The sequence below is a fragment of the Cynocephalus volans genome, chromosome 7 (genome assembly GCF_027409185.1).
Source record: "Cynocephalus volans isolate mCynVol1 chromosome 7, mCynVol1.pri, whole genome shotgun sequence".
Classification (NCBI taxonomy): Eukaryota; Metazoa; Chordata; class Mammalia; order Dermoptera; family Cynocephalidae; genus Cynocephalus; species Cynocephalus volans.
The window spans coordinates 74,247,575-74,268,855 of NC_084466.1; the positions used below are offsets into that span (position 1 = coordinate 74,247,575).

The window sequence follows — 21,281 nt, forward strand, 5'->3', positions numbered from 1 at the left end:
TTTGACAATGCTTTCCACTGTGATGCTTCATTTTAAGTTTAAGGGATTATTGTCTTTCTATGGTATTTGAGGATATGAAGGAATGAATCTGTTTGGTTTATTTTTTTAAGTCCAATTTTGGTTAACAGTAATTGTCTGTTTTAGACATTTAACATTGTAGACATTTAGGACTGTTTGGGTCCATGGATGGGGCCTAGTATCCTGTGCAAGCAGAGTAGGTCGCCCACACTAGGCTACATTTGCCTCAGGGCCAACCCTATTTGAACAAGGCATAAAGCCTGTCACGGCCCGAAACCATAATCAAATTAAATGACTTGGAGAGAAATAACTGGGATTAAGTGTATGCTAAGGTGTAAATGAGGATAGCAGGTCCTCTTCGGAGAGTAGGTTTTTCTTAGATTGAGGTCTCAAGGAACATGGAACAGAGTGTTGGGAGAGCTGAATTTCACACCAAGTTCATCTTCACTCCAGAAATATTTGCCCAGGCCCAGTTAGCCAGCTGGGTCCTGGAGGGAGGCCCTGTAATTCCCTCCATCTGTCTCTTGTGCAGGTAGCAGGAAGCATGCCTTCCAGCCCCCTTGGCGTTTGGGTTGCCCTCCCCTAACCGCATACTGGCAGAGCCCTCTTGTCTTCCTTTTAACCAGAGTTTGTATGTGATTCAAGACTGAGGGGCTTCTCCCTTTTTCCTTCCCTTTATCCCTTGGCAGGAATGCCAGTCTGGTCACAGCATGACTGGACTTGAAAGGGTGCAGAGGAGCCTGGGGTTGGTGTGTTTATTTTGTGGGAATTCACATCTCTTTTCAGTGACTTGTCACCCTGCCAAGATGCCTGTAGACTTGGCCTTTTTCCTTCTATTCAGAGGGTGAAACTTCCAGTAAATTAAAGGGGAAGAATGAACATAGCATCTTTCTGCATCAGCTTTGATTTTTGTGCCCTGTCCTTTGTGTGACCTTGGAAAATGCAAGGATAGATAAAACATTAAGGGATATATTCCACATTCACTCTTTAATAAAGATCAGATGCAAAGTCAGGCACATGAACATCACCAAGCCATCCCTTTGAGGGTTGATGGTGTTGCAGGGAAAATATGCCACGATCTCAGGGCTCATCCTAACACAACCGGGGGTTGACACCTCACTCAGTTCTTGAGTCACTTGTGCAGCATCTGCAGGGGCAGGGGTACTTCAGTCGGTTTCCCACCCAGAATTGATCTTTACCGAGAAGTGGCCAGAGATATTCCTTGGTGGACTCCTATCCACCAAGGAGAGGGTGGGGGAGGTGGCAGGTGACAGTACTATCTTCACATCTAGGGACTAGCAAATTGTGGCATGCTTGCCACCATCTTCTTTGTCCCTATCTTTTACCACAAAATAATGCCTGCTCTGAGAGACTGCTGTCTTGAAAGTAATAATGAAAGCTCACAGTTATGGAGCATGTGTCATGCACTGGTTAGAGTTCCTTGTTCCTTATGATATGAATACATTTAATTGTCACAGTGATCCTAGGAGGTAGGAACCGATATCCTTATACTAAGATGAGAAAAGTGAGGCACAGCGTGGTTAAATAATCTGCTCAAAGTCACACAGCAAGAAATGGCAGTTAGGGTTTGAACCCAGGAAGGCTGGTGCCAGAACTTGAGCTCACAGCTGCCGCAAAGATGCTATATGCTATGAATGCGATCTCTAAAAGGTACTCTTGTGCTCATCTTAATACAGTGGATTATTTTTTAACATAGCAAAAAAGGGTGGAGATTTTAGTGTAAAGTTAACTACAAACCGTAAGTTGTTCCCATTGCTGTAAGTAGCATTTAAATGAAATATTATCGTGTTAGCTTCTTCTTGAAAACGAATATTTTTAATCTTGACTTAATTCCAAGAATGAAAGGTGTTGCTTCCAGAAACTTTAATATTTTTATTTGTCCTCAAATACTTTTTTCCCCAATCAATGTGAAGTACTGAAGATTGAATATTCTGATGTTTAAAAATGACTTTTGGTTAGAGCACAGCCTTGTAATACCAAGGTCAAGGGTTCAGATCTCCATATCAGCCAGCAAAAAAAAAAAACTTTTGAAAAAAATACTTTTTTTTCTGGTTGACTGGTAACTTCTGTACAGTGTACAAGTTCACATATTGGCTGCATTTATTTTTTGAATTTTCAGTTTAAACAGATTTTTTTCCTAATTCATAACACTGACAATTAGCATGCAGCTGCACTTCGGGTTTAAATAGCTGGAAATTCATTTAGATTTGCCTCTTTGTCAATTACGTTTTTGCTTAGTCGGTTAAAATGCAAACCATTGCTTCATATTCATCATTAGGCTCATATCTCACTTTACATACTAATTTTATGTAAACGCCAGTGCTTGTTATTAGCTTTTCATTTCCCCTTCCAATATGATGATGTTTGAGTCTTAAATTAAATGCTTTTAGTGGGTGCAGTGATGAGTGTATTTGAGTTGTAATTGTTTTTTAAGTTTGTTCTTTCTCATTTGATCTCAGACTAAAAATTCTGAGTTATAATGACATGTGTGAGTTTCTTTATAATAGTCTTGTGGTCATTTCAATGTTTTATTATTATATACTGATTATTATTCCTAGGTGTGGTTTAGGCATGTTGATTGAGCTGGCTATGCGCCCAGATTATATGTGTATGAGTAGGTGTGTGTATGTGCATGTATGATTGTATGTGTTTCTGCATATGCATGTATGTATATATACACACACATGCACTCACATACACTTAAGGGTATGTATTAAAGGCGACACTCTCAATTTTTGCTTCCAAAATGGCCTTAATATGTTAAAAAAAATCATGATGCTTAATAAGGAAGGCTGAATTGCAGGCCTATTTCTGCGAGTGATTCATCTTGAGACTTGGCCTCATTTTCCCCAATTTCGTACCATTTATATCCTACTGTAGGTATGTAAATATTGTGAAGATAAATGAAACTGTAACATTTAAGGCCTTTGAACTCCCAGGAGAAAGATGTAATGTAAATTCTGAGTATTGATTGATTGACTAACTGATTTTTCCTTCTTTTAACATTTTTTGTGACTGTAGGTGTGAGAAGGCCAGAGCATTTCTTTTAAGCATTAGAATAAGAACTATATAGTATGTCATCTTTTGGATATAAAGGAGTTCATTTTCTCATCAGACCTGCCCTATTAGAAACGAGTCCATCTTTTTCCTCGGTTCTCACGCATGTCTTGGCCCCTCCCCAACCCTTTGTGGACTTTGCCTGTCTCCAGAGCTGCAGCAGGAGGGCTTTTAACAAGTGCCCATCAGAGTTCACTTCTCAGGAATAAACCCACACTCCACTCTGTGGTTAGGGAATCCGTGTCCTACCACGGCTTCTGAATCACCAGTCTCTCATGGCAATTTTCCTGTCCCCAGATGCGGGATTCTTTACTTCCTTTCTCTAATTCACTGGCTTCCTCTATGCCTCTCCCTGCTATGTTGAATTTTTTTAAATTAATTTTTGAATAGCTATAAAACATACTCTCCCTAAAATACCCCAGAGACAACTAGCTTACTAGTTTTTTTGAGTATCCTTGCAGAGATATCAGTGTGTGTTAAGGATATAATTTGCCTGGAAGGTAACTTACTGTGATCACAGCTCTGTACCTTGCTTTGTGCACTTAAAACTCTTGGAGACATTATCATACCAGTACATCTAGAACTACTGTGTTCTTTTTACCGACTTCATAGTATTCCTTTATACAAATGTACCATATTTTATTTAACTAGTCTTTTATTAATGGGCTTTTAGGTGTGTCCCATTCTTTATTATTACAAATAATTGTGTGTTCAATATCCTTGTATGTATATTTTTCCACTCATATAGGAGAATATCTTTAGGATAAATTCCTAGAAGTAATATTGCTAAATACAGAGATATAAGCATTAAACTTTTTAAGAGCTATTGCAAAATTCCTCTCCATGAGGTGGTTCTGGTTTACACTCCCACCAGTAATGTATGAAAATGGCTGTTTCTATACACCCTCAACAAGTTGGTGTGTTATCAAACATTTTTCCGTTTGCCAACCTGTTAAGAATGTTACCTCATTTTAGTTTTAATTTTCATCTTTTCATGTGTTTAAAAGGCATTTGTGTTTCTTTTTTTATGTATTGTCTTCACATAGCTTTTGACCATTTTTCCACCAGGGTCTTTTTTATTGACTTGCAGGGTTTTTTTTGTTGTTGTTTTTTTTTACTCTACTGGCCCCTTGTGATAATCACTGAAAATATTTTTTTCCAAATTTCCCTTTATCTAGTGACTTTACTATGTTTTTTGCCATGTAGATTTAAAAAAAAAAAAATTATGTAATCAAATGTATTAGTCTTTTTATTTATGGCTTGATTTTTACGCCTCTTAGGCCCTCTGTAAACTGAGATTATAAAGCCATTTTTCCTCATTTTCTTATAGTATTTTTATGTTTTCATTAAAAAGTGTACTTTAATGGAAGTCATATTGGTATAACATGTGAGTGATTCATTTCAAGTTTCCCCCCCCAAGCTGTCTGCTTTATTTCTTTAACATTTTATTTTGAAATTAATTTGGACTTACAGAATTATCACAAAGCTGATAACTTCCTGTATATCCTTCACCCACCTTCCCACAATGGAGCGTCTCACACAACCGTGGTACAATGAATAAAACTAAGTTAACTTTGGTACAAAGCAGTAATTACACTGCAGGCTTATTTGGCTTTCGTTAGTTTTCCCACTGGTGTCCTTTCTAGGTCTCAGAGTCACACGTTGCATTTATTTGTCGTGTCTCCTCCTCCTCCACGCTGTTCTTCAGTCTTTCCTCGTCTTTAATGCCTTTGACAGTTTTGGAGAATACTGGTCACTTATTTTGTAGAGTGTCTCTCAATTTGGGTTTGTCTGATTATTGGATCAATGTTATGCATTTTGGCAAGAATTTCACAGAAGCAATGCTGTGTCCTTCTCAGTGTGTCATTTCAGGGGGCACGTGATGGCCATATGTCTTAATATTGGTTACCAGTAATCAGTCAGTTAAGGGGGTGTCTGCCAGGTGTTTTTTCTCTAAAGTTACAATTATCCCCTTTGTAATTAATATTTTGGGGAGATGCTTTGAAGTTGAATAAATACCTTGTTTCTCCTTAAGCTTTTGCCCATACATTTTGGCATTTATTGGTGGTTCTTACCTATAGCAATTTTTAGTGTGGTGTTTTAATGGTGATTTTCTGTTTCCTCCTCTTTTTTGCCACATTTTGAAACATGGGTGTCCTCCATTTTCCTGTCTTTGGATCATCTACTGTGATCTCATCAACTCCCATTATTTTAACCCCTCTTTTAAGGCCTGTTACTCCCAAATCTGACCTTCCATCTGCACCCCAACTACCTGAATATATCCAATCAATACGTTAATCCTTAGATTTTTTTTCAAGCTCAACATGTATAAATGTGAACTTATTCTTTTCCATTATCCAGGCTTTATTCCTCCTTTCATGTTCTTATTAAATGGTGTCAACACCTGCTAGGTTCCTAATTTTTGTGACCTCCCCAAATTCATAAATTGAAACCTCATCACCAGTATGGTATTAAGAGCTGGGGCCTTTCAGCAGTGATTAGGTAATGAAAGAAGAGCTCTCATGAATCAGATTAATTGCTTTATAAAAGAGGCCCCAGAGAACTGCCTGGCCCCTTCCACCCTGTGAGGATACAGCAAGAAGACACCATCTGTGAGAAAGAGGGTCTTCTCCAGACACCAAATCTGCCAGCGCCTTGATCTTAGACTTCCCAGCCTCCAGAACTTTGAGAAATAAATATTTGTTGTTTATAATCCACCCAATTTGTGGTATTCTGTCATAGCAGCCCAAAAGGACTAAGACACCACATAACTTAACATTACCCTTGACTTCTCCTTCTCTTAATCCCTCAAATCCAAGGTGTCACCAAATTCTGCTGATTCTGCTTAAGACATTTCTTCAATTTTTTTCTTGCTTCCTCATCACCATTATTATAGCTGTCAGGTCTTCATTATCGTTTAAAAATAATGTTACCTTGTTTTGACTGAAAGAATGATACATTTTTCTACAGTGAGAATTGTAGGAAATTTTGAAAAATGCAAAAAAGTAAAACAAATAATAACTCCTCATATTCCCATGACTTGACTCTTGTCTTTTTCCTGTACTATTATATAACAGGCTCTCAAGCTGAAAATACATATCTTAGTTTCTCTTTTCTTTATGGTATCTTTGTAGTTGTGACTGCTTTTCCATTCTCATTACAAACTTTCTTAGATCAGCTCCTTTTGGACACACATGTCCTATACAGTAGTCTTCAAACCAGTTTTCCTGCCTATAAACCTGTCCACAGACAAACTACTTTGTGCCAAACCTTTGTTTAATAGTGGCTTTCTTGTTTACTTATAAAATATAGCCCACAGTCTTTAATGTGCTTCTCTCAGCAATTCCGCTCTTGCCCCTTCCTCCTCTTCTGGCCTTGTCTTCTATTACTCATTGCTGCAACACTCTGCTGCAGCTCAGCTGTTGTCTTTGCATGTGCTCTCCCGTGTCTGGCTTCCCTTCTGTCCTGTCACGGGGTAAGATGGGGGCCCTCCTCTGAGGGTGCATAGCATCAGAGTTAAGAGCACCGGCTCTGGAGTCAGACCACCTGCATTCAAATCTTGGCTCCATCTTTGCTAGCCATGTGACTTTGAGCAAGCTACCTATGTCATTGTGGCTCATTGTACCCTGTGATAAGAGGTGTGTTAGTAATTATCTCATAGGGCTGTGGTGAGGATTATAGGTAAGAGGCTAGTACATGATCTGCTACATTTGGCAAACATCCAAATAACCTGTTCTACCATGCTCATCCCCCAGCCTATAGATATACAAGTCTCCCACAATCTAAACAGTTCTTGCCTTATCTTGCTGTCTTCTCAAATACAAATTTTTTCCATGTTAAGAAATATTTGCATTTGCTATACCTACTTCTTCCCCTTCCACTCATGCTTCCATTGATGAGCATCATTACACTGTAATATACTAATTTATTTTGCATCTAAGTCTCTGGAAGTCAGAGAGCCATTGGAGTCCTCACTGCCTACCATGGTAGTTGCAAAAACTCAGTATCACTGGAAGAAAGAGGAAAGAGAGAATGAATGAATACTTGAGTGAATGAAAGCAGTCCAGCATCACTACTCAATTAAAATGGTCATTATGGGATCATGTGTGGCCTCCTACTTGCCAGGCCAGGGATCTCTTAGGGGTCCTTATCTCCACTGTTTTCCGGCAAGCATTGGATGCTGATGTCTTGACCTCCCCCAACCACATGCTCACCACCCCTTCATGTCCATGGCTCTAAGCACCTGAATCCTCTCAGTTCCCTTCAGTGGCTTCTCTCTCTCTAGGTACTATTTAAATACTGCCCTTGCCCTGCATTTCATCTCCAACCGGGTGTGGGCATGTTGCTAAGCATTTTCTTCAACTCCTGTAGCTGTGACTGCCAAATGCATCTTACTCCCAAACTTCAGACTTGTATTTCTAACTGCTTGTTGAAAATCTTTAACCAGTTGGGTCCTAGGAACTTCAAATTCAATATGTGCACAGACAAATTAATTTCCAAACCTGTTTCCCTTCTTATTTTAACTATGGCGATATGTAGGAAGTAGGTCAAAGACAAAGTTTTAATATTATCATTTCAATGTCTCTGTTGACTCATATTCCTGCAGGCCCCACATTCAATCAATTGCCAGTTCTGGTTACTGGATCTGCTAAGTGCTCCTCATAGCATCCACTGCTCTGTCCCTAGTGTAGATATGTAAAATTCAGTTCTCTGTCTGCTCTCCTGCTGTATTCTAATGGCTTTCTAGGTGGTATCTTGAGATCTGTCTCCCCACGTCCATCTTTAGCCTTTCCTTGTCACTGTAGCCAGTGTTGTCTTTCTAACACCTGGGATTGATTATGCATATAAACTGTGACCTTGTTGCTTACCAAAGACTTATCTAACTTGTTTGTCTGTGGAACCATTTTAATTTTTTTGAGAAAAATATATTGATATCTCACAAAATATCCCTTTGCTGTACTATGCAGTGGAGCATATTATTATTATTTTATTCTTATCTGACATGTTCTCTCCCTTTTCTGCCAGTGGAAATCTTACCATAGCTTCCAAGGCCAGCGTGAATTCTATTTCCTCTTCACTGATAGCCCAGTAGGAAGTGGGAAGTGATTTTTTTCTCCTCTGAATTAGAATTGCCTGGACCATTTATTTAGTAATTATCACTCGTAGTGGAGTCTTTTCAAATATATGTCATATGTGACATGTCTCTTTGAAGACAGGCTCATGAGTTATGTTTCTTTCTCTCCCCAGAGTGGCTAATTCAGGTCTTGTACCTATTATTGAGGATTTTGATAGTTGTTTTTAATTTTTAGGCTTCATGGATAGTGCTGTATGTATTTGTCACAATTTTATTTGTTGTTTTGCTGTTTTTTTAGGAGAATTTTTTTAGCAATGAGATTATGAGTCAAAGATATAAACATTGTCATGGCTCCAAATATAGTTTGTCATGTTGCTTTTCAAAAGTATTATTATCGATTTAATGTACATAGTGGTATTTTCTATTTCTACTTTATTTTATTTTTATCCTTTGTTGTATTTTTAGTACCTTGTATTTTGTTGCTGCAACCTCAACACTACTTTATTTCCATTAATTTTTTGTTGCTTTTATAGTAGGTACAAAAGGATATCTTAAATCTGGTTTAATTTGCATTTTTTTGCTTACAATTTGAGTATTTTCCCATATGTTTTATATGTATTTATTTTGTTTTTATCCTTTGCATATATTTTAGTACCTTGTAGTTTTGCAACTTATAATAACTTTGCACATTATATTAACCCGTTGCCATATTATAGTTCCTCAGTCTGTTTTTTTTCCTTTTTTTTTATTTTAGTTTTTCTACTGTTCAATTATATTAGTTTTAAATTTCAAAAACTCTGGATCTCTTAATATTTTTCTTTATGTTGTTATTCTGTTGCTTTGGATTTGAGAAGCTGACATTTTTCCACAGGTTGACATAAACATTCAAATTTATTTTCTGTAAGCTTATTTTTATGTACTAATATATTATGAAAGACTTCCATGGAAGAATGACCCACAAGTGCCTTGGGGAATCTTTTTTCCTGCCTTATTAACACTATCAAAATCACCACCACCCAACGCCTTCCAGGTAGATTACGAAATGTTCCTGTTACTGTGTATCCTTCCCATTCAGAACAATCACACTTGTTAATTTGCAATCATCACTGTATTAACACATTAATTGAAAAGATATTTTTTTATGAAATCTGAGTTGGCTCATAATAACATATAATAGCCAGAAGTCACTTCATGACATTTTGTTCTGTAAGAAATCTTTCATGTCATTTAACTCAGTTGTGTCTTTCCCATGGTTTGCCATAACTCAAAATAGTGAAATTTAATTGCCATGTTTTCAGTGATAAAGTTTATATTCTTGGAAAATGAAATATGTAGAATATAGATATTCTACACTTAAGATACTTTTGAATATACCACATTTTGATCTTAAAGGAGTCCTAAGGAGGTACCATCCAGCTCTAGTAAGTTAAGAATAGAGATTAGATCATTTTCAGACCGAAGAAAAGTAATGTCAGAATTAGAATTTACAAGTCACAATTCAGCCAATGGAAGAACTTGCAATAAAGAGAAATAGGGCAAAGTTCTAGAATCCTTCAATATGAAGTCTCGTGGAAGAATACTTTCATAGCTGATGTACCACGGGCCCAGTCAGCCAGGGAACTGGTACCGCATACCAGAAGTTTTTTATAATGTCTACAAATTTTATTTAACTGAAAATATTCTGATTTCATAATGGCAGCTAATGGGAAAGTAGAATCAACTTTGCAGATTTTTTATAATGAACTCTGTTAGAGAAAATTTATTCCCATACTTTGAAGAATAATGAAAAATAAGAATTTAAAAATAAATAGATGACTTTTTGTAAAGAAAAACAAAAACATGGATTCTTCAGGTTTTCTATCTTAAAAATAATCTAATATGCTTACATAGAAATTATTTCGTCCTCCAACTTCCTGAAAATACTTAAATCTTTCAGGGAAGAAATTACCATATTCCAACATTTTAGGAAATATTGGTTGGATCTAAACATAATTTCATACTTTATTTTCCTGACTTAAAAAAAAAAGAAAAACTGTCATTTTCTTTATTTCTCTCTTTGCTTAAAAGGAAATATTAGTTTTTGGCCTTTGTAAATGACAGAGCAATTCAGGCACATTCGCTTCTTCAGTTCTTGCTAGTTGTTGGGTTGTCTTATACACCCAGAGTATGAAATTTCAAGTGGAGGATCAGTCTTATAGAAGTTTTTGACTTAAACCAAAACAAAACTGGCAGTATAATAACCAACTAGCACGTCATTATGTTTCATAATTTCCAGTACTACCTTGAAATAGATTTTTATACCTTTCCTTCAAACTGTCTAAGATCTTTGCAATCATGCCATCCTTCTTTAAGTTCCCCTATAGTGAGTAATGCAAAACTTTTAAAGCAAATTGTGGGTTATTTTGCTTAAATATACATTGATTTTTTTCAATAAATTATCTTATTTCATTGTTGCAGTAGAAGTTAACATCAAAAGACTCTGGGGTGCCTTAGTGTATCTAAGAAGAAGTATGTTACAGTAATTATAAGTCTTACTGTATCCTGCTGTTTTTGAATGGCCCTCAACACACACACCTCATGTCAGGACTTGAATGCAACCTGTAGAGGATGCTCTAAACAAGATTGTAACACATCTCTTAATTCTCGGTCCCATTAAGGAAGAGATTAAACACTGGATGTCCAGAGCTATTTGACCAAATCAAGACTATGTATTCTTCTCATTCAGAACAATCATATTTGTTAACTTACGGTCATCAATTATATTAGTACATGATTTGAAAAGCTATTTTTTACAAAATCAGAGAATATAATGAACTTTAGTTTAACCAAGTTAAGGCAGGGGCCACATCTCTAGTGGTGGGGAGAAGTTCAGAATTGTGATTACAGTAAAAGTAGTCAAAATGTGGAGGCAAATAGATTTATTGTAAGCTTATTTGCACTCATTAGCATAAGGAAACCCATTTGGGCTTTTTCTGAATTCACTGATAATGTAGCAGATTCTGCCTGACTAAGCACCGTGTGCTGTGTGATCTTGGATTTGGTGACAGCTCCTTCCCTTCCTCTTAGCACAAGATCATCCTTTATTGGATACTCATATCCTTCTCCAAGATTCCCACAGCAGTCTTTGAATCTGATAGTAGAGGCAGAGGAGCCTCATAGTTACAGCACAGATTAAACACACATTCCTTCTGACTGTGGTTACTTGAACCAAACCGGCATTGCCTTCTCTAAGTTGTCATCGGAGGACTTTTTTATGCTTTAAAATTTTTTCTGTCCTTTTTGTACATAGATATATATAAAAAAAGTGCTTTATTTTCTCTTTCAGCAAACCCATTCCGTATCGTTATGTCAAAAATCCTCCCTGTTCTAGTGCAGCTTTTTCTAAAATTAGAAGAGTTTGATGAAATGTAAATCACTCTGTTTTTGTTTTGATTTTAGTTCTTAGCTTAGTATATAAACTTACCAATATTCAGACCATTGCATGTCTTCAGTTAGCACAGAATTCTGACAGAGGCTGACTTTGCCAGCTAAATTATGGGCTGTGTGCCCTTTTGGGGAGTGTTTGGGGCATTCTCACATTGAGATGAACCCAATGTGATGTATGGTGGTAACTTACATAGTTACAAACAATTAACACCTTCTAACATAAGACCTGCTTACTGATTTCTAGTAATTTGGTTTTTAATTGTCATTTCAAGCTTACTTGCAATTAGGGTAATGCTACCGCCAGTCATTTCGTTTGCATGGCAGTTTTGCATTTGAGATAATTTTGATTTCTACTATAATTTGATCTTCATGAAAACCCAGTGAGGTGTTACTTGACAGATGAATAAACCACAAATCAAGAAGTCTAGGGGACTTGTCCAAGGTCACATGCTTGGAGAGGACAAGTCTTGATCTCGAATTTCCAATTCTCTCCTCCCACTATCACGTTCATGCTGTTCCTCCATAAAGCCCTCAAAACACCACTGTTGCTGTCACCCCCACGTATATATTTTTGATATCTACTTGAATCCTGAGAAAAGCATACTGGGGACAAGTCATGATCTTCCAGGTGAATAGAAAGGGAGTTGGTTAAACTTGCACTATTTGTACAACTTCTTGTGAGGCATAATATGTATGTGTACACACTACAGTGTATTTGTAAAACATTTGCAAAATAAATATTTGATAATATGAATAACTGTCCTTTTTTATTTTTGAAACCCTGGTTCAGTTATTTTTATGTGAATACTTATTCTGTGGCTTCAGATGCCTGCACTATTAATTTAAAAATAGGATAAGGACTTAGATAAAAGTAAATGGTCTGTGTTGGATTATGTCTAGGTCACTTTATCTGCAATTATGAAGGCTTTCAAAGCATTTTTACCTGTTCCTGGTTACAAAGACGTATTAACCCAGGAAAAAGTCATTATAAAATCTTTAATTTTGGCTGGTCAGTTAGCTCCATTGGTTAGACCACAGTGTTATAACACTTAGGTCAAGGGTTTATATCCCTGTACCGGCTGCCACCAAAACAAACAAAAGAAATCTTTAATTTCAAAACACTTTGACCTAACTTCATGACATACGTAGTTAGAATCAGTCATTTAGTCATTTTACAATTCGTCATCTCTTGTTACATGTGTTACTTTCTTTTGTTAATGATCCAAATCTACTTAACAGTTTGAGTAATTTCATTAAAAGATTCTATGTTGGGCCGAGCCCGTGGCGCACTCGGGAGAGTGCAGCGCTGAGAGCGCGGCGAAGCTCCCGCTGCGGGTTCGGATCCTATATAGGAATGGCCAGTGCACTCCCTGGCTGAGTGCCGGTCACGGAAAAAGACAAAAAAAAAAAAAAAAAAAAAGATTCTATGTTAAAGAGACATTTTTTTTTAAAGGAGTCATTTTTAGTAAAAGTTTGACTGTATTTACTTTAGAGTCAGCTTATGAAACTACGGTTTGTATGTTGAACACTCTCAAAGCCTTTTACCTGTAAGCAAATATGAATTGACTTTCTAGTATGTGTGGATCACCATGGACGACACTATATAGATGGGAGAAAAGAAAGGGTGACTATTTTGCTAGTTTTTGGAATTTTACTTGACTTGACAAAATGTTGATAACAAACTTTCATCACATTTTAAAAATTATATAACAATTTTAACAAGCTGTATTCTGATCCATTTTTAGTTTTAAAATTATCTCAGGTAGTAAACATAGGTACCTCTGATTTTGAAGTTTTCTGCGAACTTAAATATCTCTAAATCCTAAAGCATACTTTCTACTTTGAATTTAATTTCATACCTTTGTGAGGTCTCTTCAAGCATATCGATATTTCTGTCACCAATCTGTGAAGACATGGCAGAATGATGACTTTTTTCTTCCAGGATGCCAATCTGTTGCCGACAGAGCCAGATTAGAAGTCAGAAGTCTTTCTTTTCCATCAATTATTAATCATGTTTCCATTGTTTTAAAAGTCACAGTGAGCTCTTGCCCCTAAGTAGAAAAGGAAAAATCAAAGACTAAGTAGGAGAAAAGAAATGAGCTTACTTTAAGGTAAATTTAAATATCTTTCTCTCTTCCTTAGGAGAGAGTTATGTGTGTGGCTCAATAGAGCCCTTCAAGAAACTGGAGTACACCAAGAACGTGAACCCCAACTGGTCGGTGAATGTCAAGACCACCTCAGCTTCCCGGGCGGTGTCTTCTCTGGCCACTGCCAAAGGGAGCCCTTCGGAGGTGCGGGAGAATAAGGATTTCATTCGGCCCAAGCTGGTCACCATCATCAGAAGTGGGGTAAAGCCACGGAAAGCTGTCAGGATTCTGCTGAACAAGAAAACTGCTCATTCCTTTGAGCAGGTCCTCACCGATATAACTGATGCCATCAAGCTGGACTCGGGGGTTGTGAAACGCCTGTACACCTTGGATGGGAAACAGGTAAGACAGGTGTCATAGTGTGGCTTTGACTTGACAGGCAAGAACCAGGGAGTTGGGGGATATTTGTGGCATGCCGTAGAGACCTGAAGCTTATATTTTGCTCCAGTTGTTGAGGGAGCTGGGTCATTTAGTCAACACATGTGTGCGTGGCCTCAAACCAGACTAGGGTTAGAGTTAGGCAGGATTAAGTCTAGGAACAAATTAAAAAAACAAAAAGCAGAAAGTCTAACTGTGAAGCTTGAATGTTTACGCAGGGATTTCTTTTTCAGTTATCGATTGCTTAACATAATGATATTTCTCAGTTGTCTGTTTTCAGTTTTGTCATATGTGATATGTCTTATAACCCTGAGTGATTGTAAGAACTGTGAAACTGTGACGAGTGGAGAAAAATCTAACTCGTTTCTTTGACCTAAATAATATGTTTTGATTTTATGTGTCAGTAATGTTCACCAGTGAGATTTATTTAAGTTTTATAGATTTTTAAGCATATATCTAAGGCATGAAATATTTCCACCTGGATGGCTTTAAGAGGCATATTTCTAGAATATTATACATCTTGTATTTAAAACATAATTTCAGAATTAAAATGAAAGGGGAGTGCCCTTAGCTATCAAATGGACGTCTGTTGACTTGGGGGAGTGGGCATTTTAATGTGAGTTGATCAGATGAACCGGAAGGATGCATCACCTTTCAGTGTCTTGGGAGGACTTCTGTAAAGGTTTGACAGACCCCTGATGGTGAGCCGAAAAAAAAAAAAACACTGGTTATACGTACGGTGTGATATGCTGGTGATTCACAATTTACAAGTTCAGAGTCTTTTTGTTTAAGATTTTTTGCACACTATCATTGCTTGAAATTTAGTTTTTAATGTGGATCTATGAAAATGCATTTTTTTATTTTGAGGTATAATTTGAATTATTTGTACGTATAGTAATATTAAAATCAAAACTAGATTTATAGATTAAAAGATTGATCTTATTAAAGAGAAATCTTATTATACAAGTTCTTAAAGGCTAACGCATTCAAATTTATGAATTAGAAATAGATGCTAATACTAGAAAGAGTGCTAACCATGAATGGATTCCTCTCCTAGGAATCCATTCAAATGCTCTAAATTATAAATTCATTAGGGAAGAAGGAATATGTGCCAGTTGTTCATTTACATTCACCGATCTTCTGCTTGTCTCATAAAACTTGCCGTTTAAGTAGCATGTGGTTAAGGATTTCAAGGGATGAAATTCTCAGTCTTCTAAATCTAAGAGGCTGTAGCCTGAATGTCATCAATATATCAGTGGCTAGAAAGTCCACTGCTGGCTTGTGAATTATAGCGACAATAAGAAGGCAAGCTTCACATTTAAACATTTGAGCTCTTCACTGGTACCATCTGTAATGAGTTACTCAACCATTTCCAAGATGTTCTGTGTTTTCATGTATTGAGTTTTTTCAAGATGGGGATTTGCCTATTTTCATAATAAGTAAAATTTTGAACAAAGAATACATATTGGTAAGTCTTCCTCCCCCCCTTCACTTCAGAATTTTGGGAGTCCCAAATTGCTATACACCGACTCTAAAAATCAGTGTTCACTACTTTAGCTAAAAAGCCTGCCATCCTTTAATATAGTTTATTCCAAGAATGAATTCCTAGAATAGGTACTAGGATGTTGTCCATTGTTTTCTCCCTTTCTGAATTTATCTAGTTTCGACATTTTGTAATAACTGTTTTTGCTGTGGCTTATATGTAAATAATTCGAAGTAATGGGAAAGAATTCCATGTTTAATGTCAAAAGACTAGGATTCAAATCTTGGCTCAGCCACAGATTATTTCTGTTTTTAGCAAAACACTGAACTGAGCCTCATAATGGGTACATCGGTCACCTCTGTTTTATAGAGTGCTTGCGGATCAACTGTGACAATACACGTGACAGCAGTTTGGAGCTGTAACGATGATAGTCTTACAGAGCATTGTTCCAGGTGCTTTGCATGTATTAGCACATTTAATCATCATGACAGCTGGATTATTATCCCCACTTAAAAGATTAGGAGACGAAGGCACAGAACTTGTTAAAAACATGTGCAAGGCTACACAGCTATAAATGGCAGAGTTGGGATTTGAACTAGTCCTACTCTAGACCTTGTGCCAGTTTCATGTTAAAGCACCAAACAGATGTAAATGCGCTGGGAAAGAATTGTCAAGGGGGTAGTTTGTCTGAGGAAAGTCATATGAAAGTTTGCTGCTATGTGTTTTTTTCCCTGGAGTCATTCTGCAGACTGTTGTACTCAACTGGTTTTTGTGCCAAGCCTTCAGTTTGCTTTTGAGGCGTGTCCTCTATTGTGGCGAGTTCTCTTCATAGCAGGGACAGTGAAAAGCTGCAGAGGAATTGGATGATAAAGTGGAAAGAACATAAAGACTTTTTGCTTGGGTTCCCAGTGGGAACACAGATGCTTTCTCATGGACTCCAGGAGTCTTTAGAATTGTTTCGGTTCAAAAGAGAAATCTGCCCCATAAGCAGTTTGTTAGAATAGAATTTTTTGACATCCCTGGCAGACTGAGGCTTGATGAGCCTCTGAGAATAAACCACTTTCCTCCAAGCCTTTCTACGGAACGATGCTCAGCCATAGTGGGGTAGGACCCTGTGCCGTTGCCATCTTACACTGCTAATTGTGACGTTGGGGTCCATATGCTGTCAATAGGCCATCACCCTTAAAATCACTTGTCCCACCAACCTCTTTTCTGTTCTTGTTGTTTTTGGGGTTTTTTTTTAAAACAAAAACAAAAAAATTTGAGCCCTTGCATGCAACTCCATAAACAATATGGGAAATCCAATGCCCAATTAAGTACATGTTTAAAGGTAAATTTTTTTTTATGTTGAGGAAATGAATTCTTTAAAAAATGAGTAGCTTGAGTGCTTTGGGTAAATGAGTCGAGAGAAAGATACACAAGCAGGGCATAGCTTTTCAGATCACCGTCAGGCAGCCTGCAGATGCATCTGTGGGATAGAAACTGTTGACGCTGGGATTTTTGACAATGGAACTGTGAAAGCCAGTGCCTGCTGTTTAGTATGTTACCCAGAGGAGCAGGACACCGGAGGGCACAGACCGCACACCGCCCTCACTCATTCCTACCAGCACACCTTGCGCAGTAGCCTCGGGTGTGCATTAAGCCCTAACCCCAGAGTTCATCGTACGGTACTTTTTTGAGAATTTTAGGCTGAGATAAAGAAATCGACATATTGGAAATGCAGCACCATCTGGAAACGATTTTTGCAGGAGGCTGCAGTTGGCCAAGATGACTTGTGGCTCATGAGCCGCCTATGTATGAGCAGGCTCTTTCTAATGCTTCCAATTCCATGCTTCATTCAGGCGGACTAAAGCTTCGGTAAAAGGTTGCCAGGGCCTCTCCTCCTTCTCCTCACAGCTTTCAGGGTGACTGCTCACCACATCATCAGGCACTTTGCTGATGTGGCTGGGGAGCGCAAGGAAGCCCTTGCCCTGCCTTATTTGCAGTGATGCATTATTTATCTGGGCCATGGTTATGGACCACCCTCAAAGAAGAAGAGGGGCATTTTCTAGCTGACGGCTAAAATCACATCTCCTTTCTCCATATCTGAGGGGAGGATTTGCGGGATCCAAGAGCCTGAGAATTTCTCCTCTTGTTCTGGTCTGGGCTCTGGATGTTATAGTTTTGCTGTGGCTCTTTCTTTACTCACCCTGCCAAGCGGCTCCTCCCAGAGGTCATTTGGAGTGTGACTATTTTTTAAGTGATTAAAATAAGTCCCAAAGTTACAAGATCTGCCACAAAGATACCCTTGCGTTTCATCTGACTCCTGTTATGGGAAAGCAAATCTGGCTGTCTTGAGCTGCTAAATCTGCTAGATCTGTGATTATCGAATCCTTCCTTAGAAACATATAAAACAGCAAGTCTGAGAAGAGCTAGTGCCTAAGCAGGTAGTTTATACTGTGAAGATCATAGATAAGGCACTTCCCAATGATTCTCCACTGAAATATAGCAGTGATAAAGTAGATTGCTCTTTAAATAGAAAATATATGCACATCCCCATCTTATCTACTCTTCGACATTGAAGATCTATGCAACATTGCAACATACTTTAGTAGTAGAGGAAAAACTCAGGGGTGTTATATTTTTATTGTATAGACATTTCACACAGGCCACCCACTTTGTGAAATTCACCACTGCTAGCATGCTAGAGTGAGCAATTTATTGTTTTCCTAAGATGGGAAATGCTAGGAATCCCTGAGCTCAAGTAAAGGCACCGATTTAACTGATTTAGATGGTAAACTGTGCGAACAGGAATCAGAGCTGCCATGTTGAGAAAATCCCAGTAGCTGTCAGTGAATCAGTTCCTACATCTTCTTTCTATCTCTGGTCGTTGAATCCCTGTTGCCTACTATAAACATAAAGCCCCAAAAATGCTTGTAAATGAGTCGTAATAATTGCAATCATTTATTGTAGGTGATTAGTGCAGGAGTTTATTGGAATTCAGGAAATGGTAATGATCAGTAGAAATCTATGAATCACATATCACAAAATGGTCTTTATTTTTTTTCCTTTTGGTTTTTAATATCTAATGCTAAACTGAAGTAAACATAATTTGGTCCACTCTTGAGTTTAGGGAGCTTAGAATATGTCTTCCTCTTACAAGGCAAAAAAGTGGTACATATTACTACATCTGACCTTGGCTATAGCAATTGATGAGCACAGAAAATGTGAAAACCAGAGGTTTCCAAATAAAAAGTAAAGAATTTAGGATGTGATAGGATTTGGTTGGATTGGAAAAGAAGATTTTCTGTAGTGTCAGTAACAGTGGCATTTTTCCTTTTTCAAGTATAACTTTTCTGCGACAGCTCTAACTACTGTAAGCATATTTAAACTCTTCATTCTTGGTATACAGGTTGTTTACTACTATGATTTGGCATATTATCTGTGTTGTAAAAGTGAATGTAACACTTTTTAGTTTTGTTTGCAATTGGTGTAAAAAAAACCAGTTGATACAAGTAATTCAGCTTACGTTTTAAAATGTCAAATTAAAATTTTCTTCGAAAGCTTAGACCACGTATTAAACCACCCTTGTGATTTACTACAGCTATGAATTGATGGAAACATCTTAGTTGATTTCGAAGAAAAAGAAGCTTAAGGATAATTATGACACTTTGCTTGGGGAATTAAAGTGTTCAGAATAGAAGGAACACTTTATTTTAGGTTATTGCTTTATACTCAGGATTTATGAGCTAAACCTGCCCTATGTAGATATTAATTCCTCCAAACTGGGAAGAGTTAAATCCTTTTCTTCCAGTCTGAACTCCTCTGACAATGTCATCAATTATGGGTACCTGTAGTGATGTACATTTTAAGGCTCAGATTAGTCTCAGCAGAAGTCAGTTTTCTGTAAATTAAATTCTAATTTGCTGTGAAATGAATTCAGTGTTCCCCTAGTGTTCCACTGCAGTACTGAAGATATGCTCCCTGGGTCCCTCCCTGTATTATGCTGAGGGCACTTTGGGCACCTTTGCAAGACTGCTGGCTTTGGAATTGCCTCCTGCAGGTGACTTCTGCTGCTTCTGTGATGGCTGGGAACCCTGACTTGGTCTTTGAGCCTCTTCTGCCGGGCAGGAGTATGTTGGGGTGATGGAAAGAATTTGGACTTTAAAGTCAGCTGGGTCTGGGCTCAGATTTTAGTCTGAAAAATCTAGCTTGACGTTTCTCATTCAGGCCTGGAAAACTAAGCTTCCTTACCTTACTGATTATTTAAGTTTAAAAGTTATGTATATTGAATTTACTTATAATGAAGAAATTTGCTTACATACGCTCTAATTTCAGCATAAATATATGCAGTGACATGATACAGCAGAAAAACACTAGTTTCATAGACTGATAGAGTTCAAATCTGTCCTCTACCCTAAACACAGTAGAATCTGTCCTCCTGTTGGAAACAGTTAACTCTGAGAATCTTCAGTTTTCTCATCTGTATAATGAGAATAAATAAAAATAATGCCAGCTTTATAAATTGTCATGAAGATTAGATGAAACAATTCATGTGACACGTTTAGCACTGTGGTTGGTACCCAGTTACTGGTAGTTATACCTGAAAAGCTGAGGGTTTTTGCTTTAGGAAAAAAATCATATTTTTGTTTTACATACAAAATCATACATTTTTGTTTTTAAAAAAAAATCATATATTAAGTGTGCTGAGGGAACTCACTATTTAAAATTATCCTTTAATAATGACTGATCTTATCTTCCTTTGTAAAGGTGGCTTTCCACATGGGAATGCTTCATGGTATAATGAAAAGAACGTGGGACTTGAAATGAGATGCTTATAAGATCAAACCCTGACTTTAACACTATTTAGTGGCGTGACTTTGGCTAGTCAAATAAACTCTCTGAATCTCAGTTTCCTCTTCTTTAAAATGGCAGTAATAATGCATACCTCATAATATCGGTGTGATAATTAATCAACAAGGTATGTATATATAGGCTCTGACTTGACACATGGTGGGTCCTCTATGAATATTAGTCCTTGTCCCTTCTACTTTCCTATCAGGCTTTCTTAAAGATACAGGACACTTGTGTAATTATCGTATATGTGGAATCGATCATTTTGCATTGTTTCCATTGTAACTGAACTACTGTAACTGAAGTACTAATGAATGCATTTTTATCATATCATTTATTATTAGTCGATTGTGACTGCAACTCAAATATTATTTTCTTCACTTGCTTCTTCAATTATATAAATCATTCCTTAAGGTTGATTATCTATTGGCAACCCATTCCACCAATAAGGTAATATTAATATTATTATTACTGTCATTTGTTGAATAGCTTCTCTGTGCCTGGCACTGGGAAGACTGCATTGGTGAGTCAGTGTAATTTTATCAAATCATCACCACAGCTCTGCAAAGCCAGAAACTACTCATTTCTGAAGATTAACCTCAAAAGTGGTGTCATCTATGAAACGCTTCCTGACTTCCACGTGTAGAACTGGCACCTCCCTCTCTTGGGGCACATTCCCTGTCCATTGTAAGCAGCCTCACAACTCTTGCTTATGCCAGTCTGTCGTCACGTCTGTCTCCCCCTTCAGATTTTATAGGATGAAGCTAAGGAAAGTGTCCTATTGGCCTCTCAACCTCCAGGTCCTGACCTGGTAAATGCTTGTTCAAAAAATGATTGAATAACT

At 37.5% G+C, this 21,281-nt stretch overlaps 1 protein-coding gene across 1 annotated transcript in view; it reads left to right on the plus strand.

Annotated features, from left to right (window-relative positions):
- The window catches only part of DCLK1 (doublecortin like kinase 1), a 312,666-nt gene that overhangs the window by 6,233 nt on the left and 285,152 nt on the right, over positions 1-21,281 (plus strand). The window contains exon 3 of the mRNA XM_063101850.1: positions 13,739-14,085. Coding sequence (XP_062957920.1) covers positions 13,739-14,085 — 347 coding nt within the window. The remainder of the gene's footprint in view (positions 1-13,738; positions 14,086-21,281) is intronic.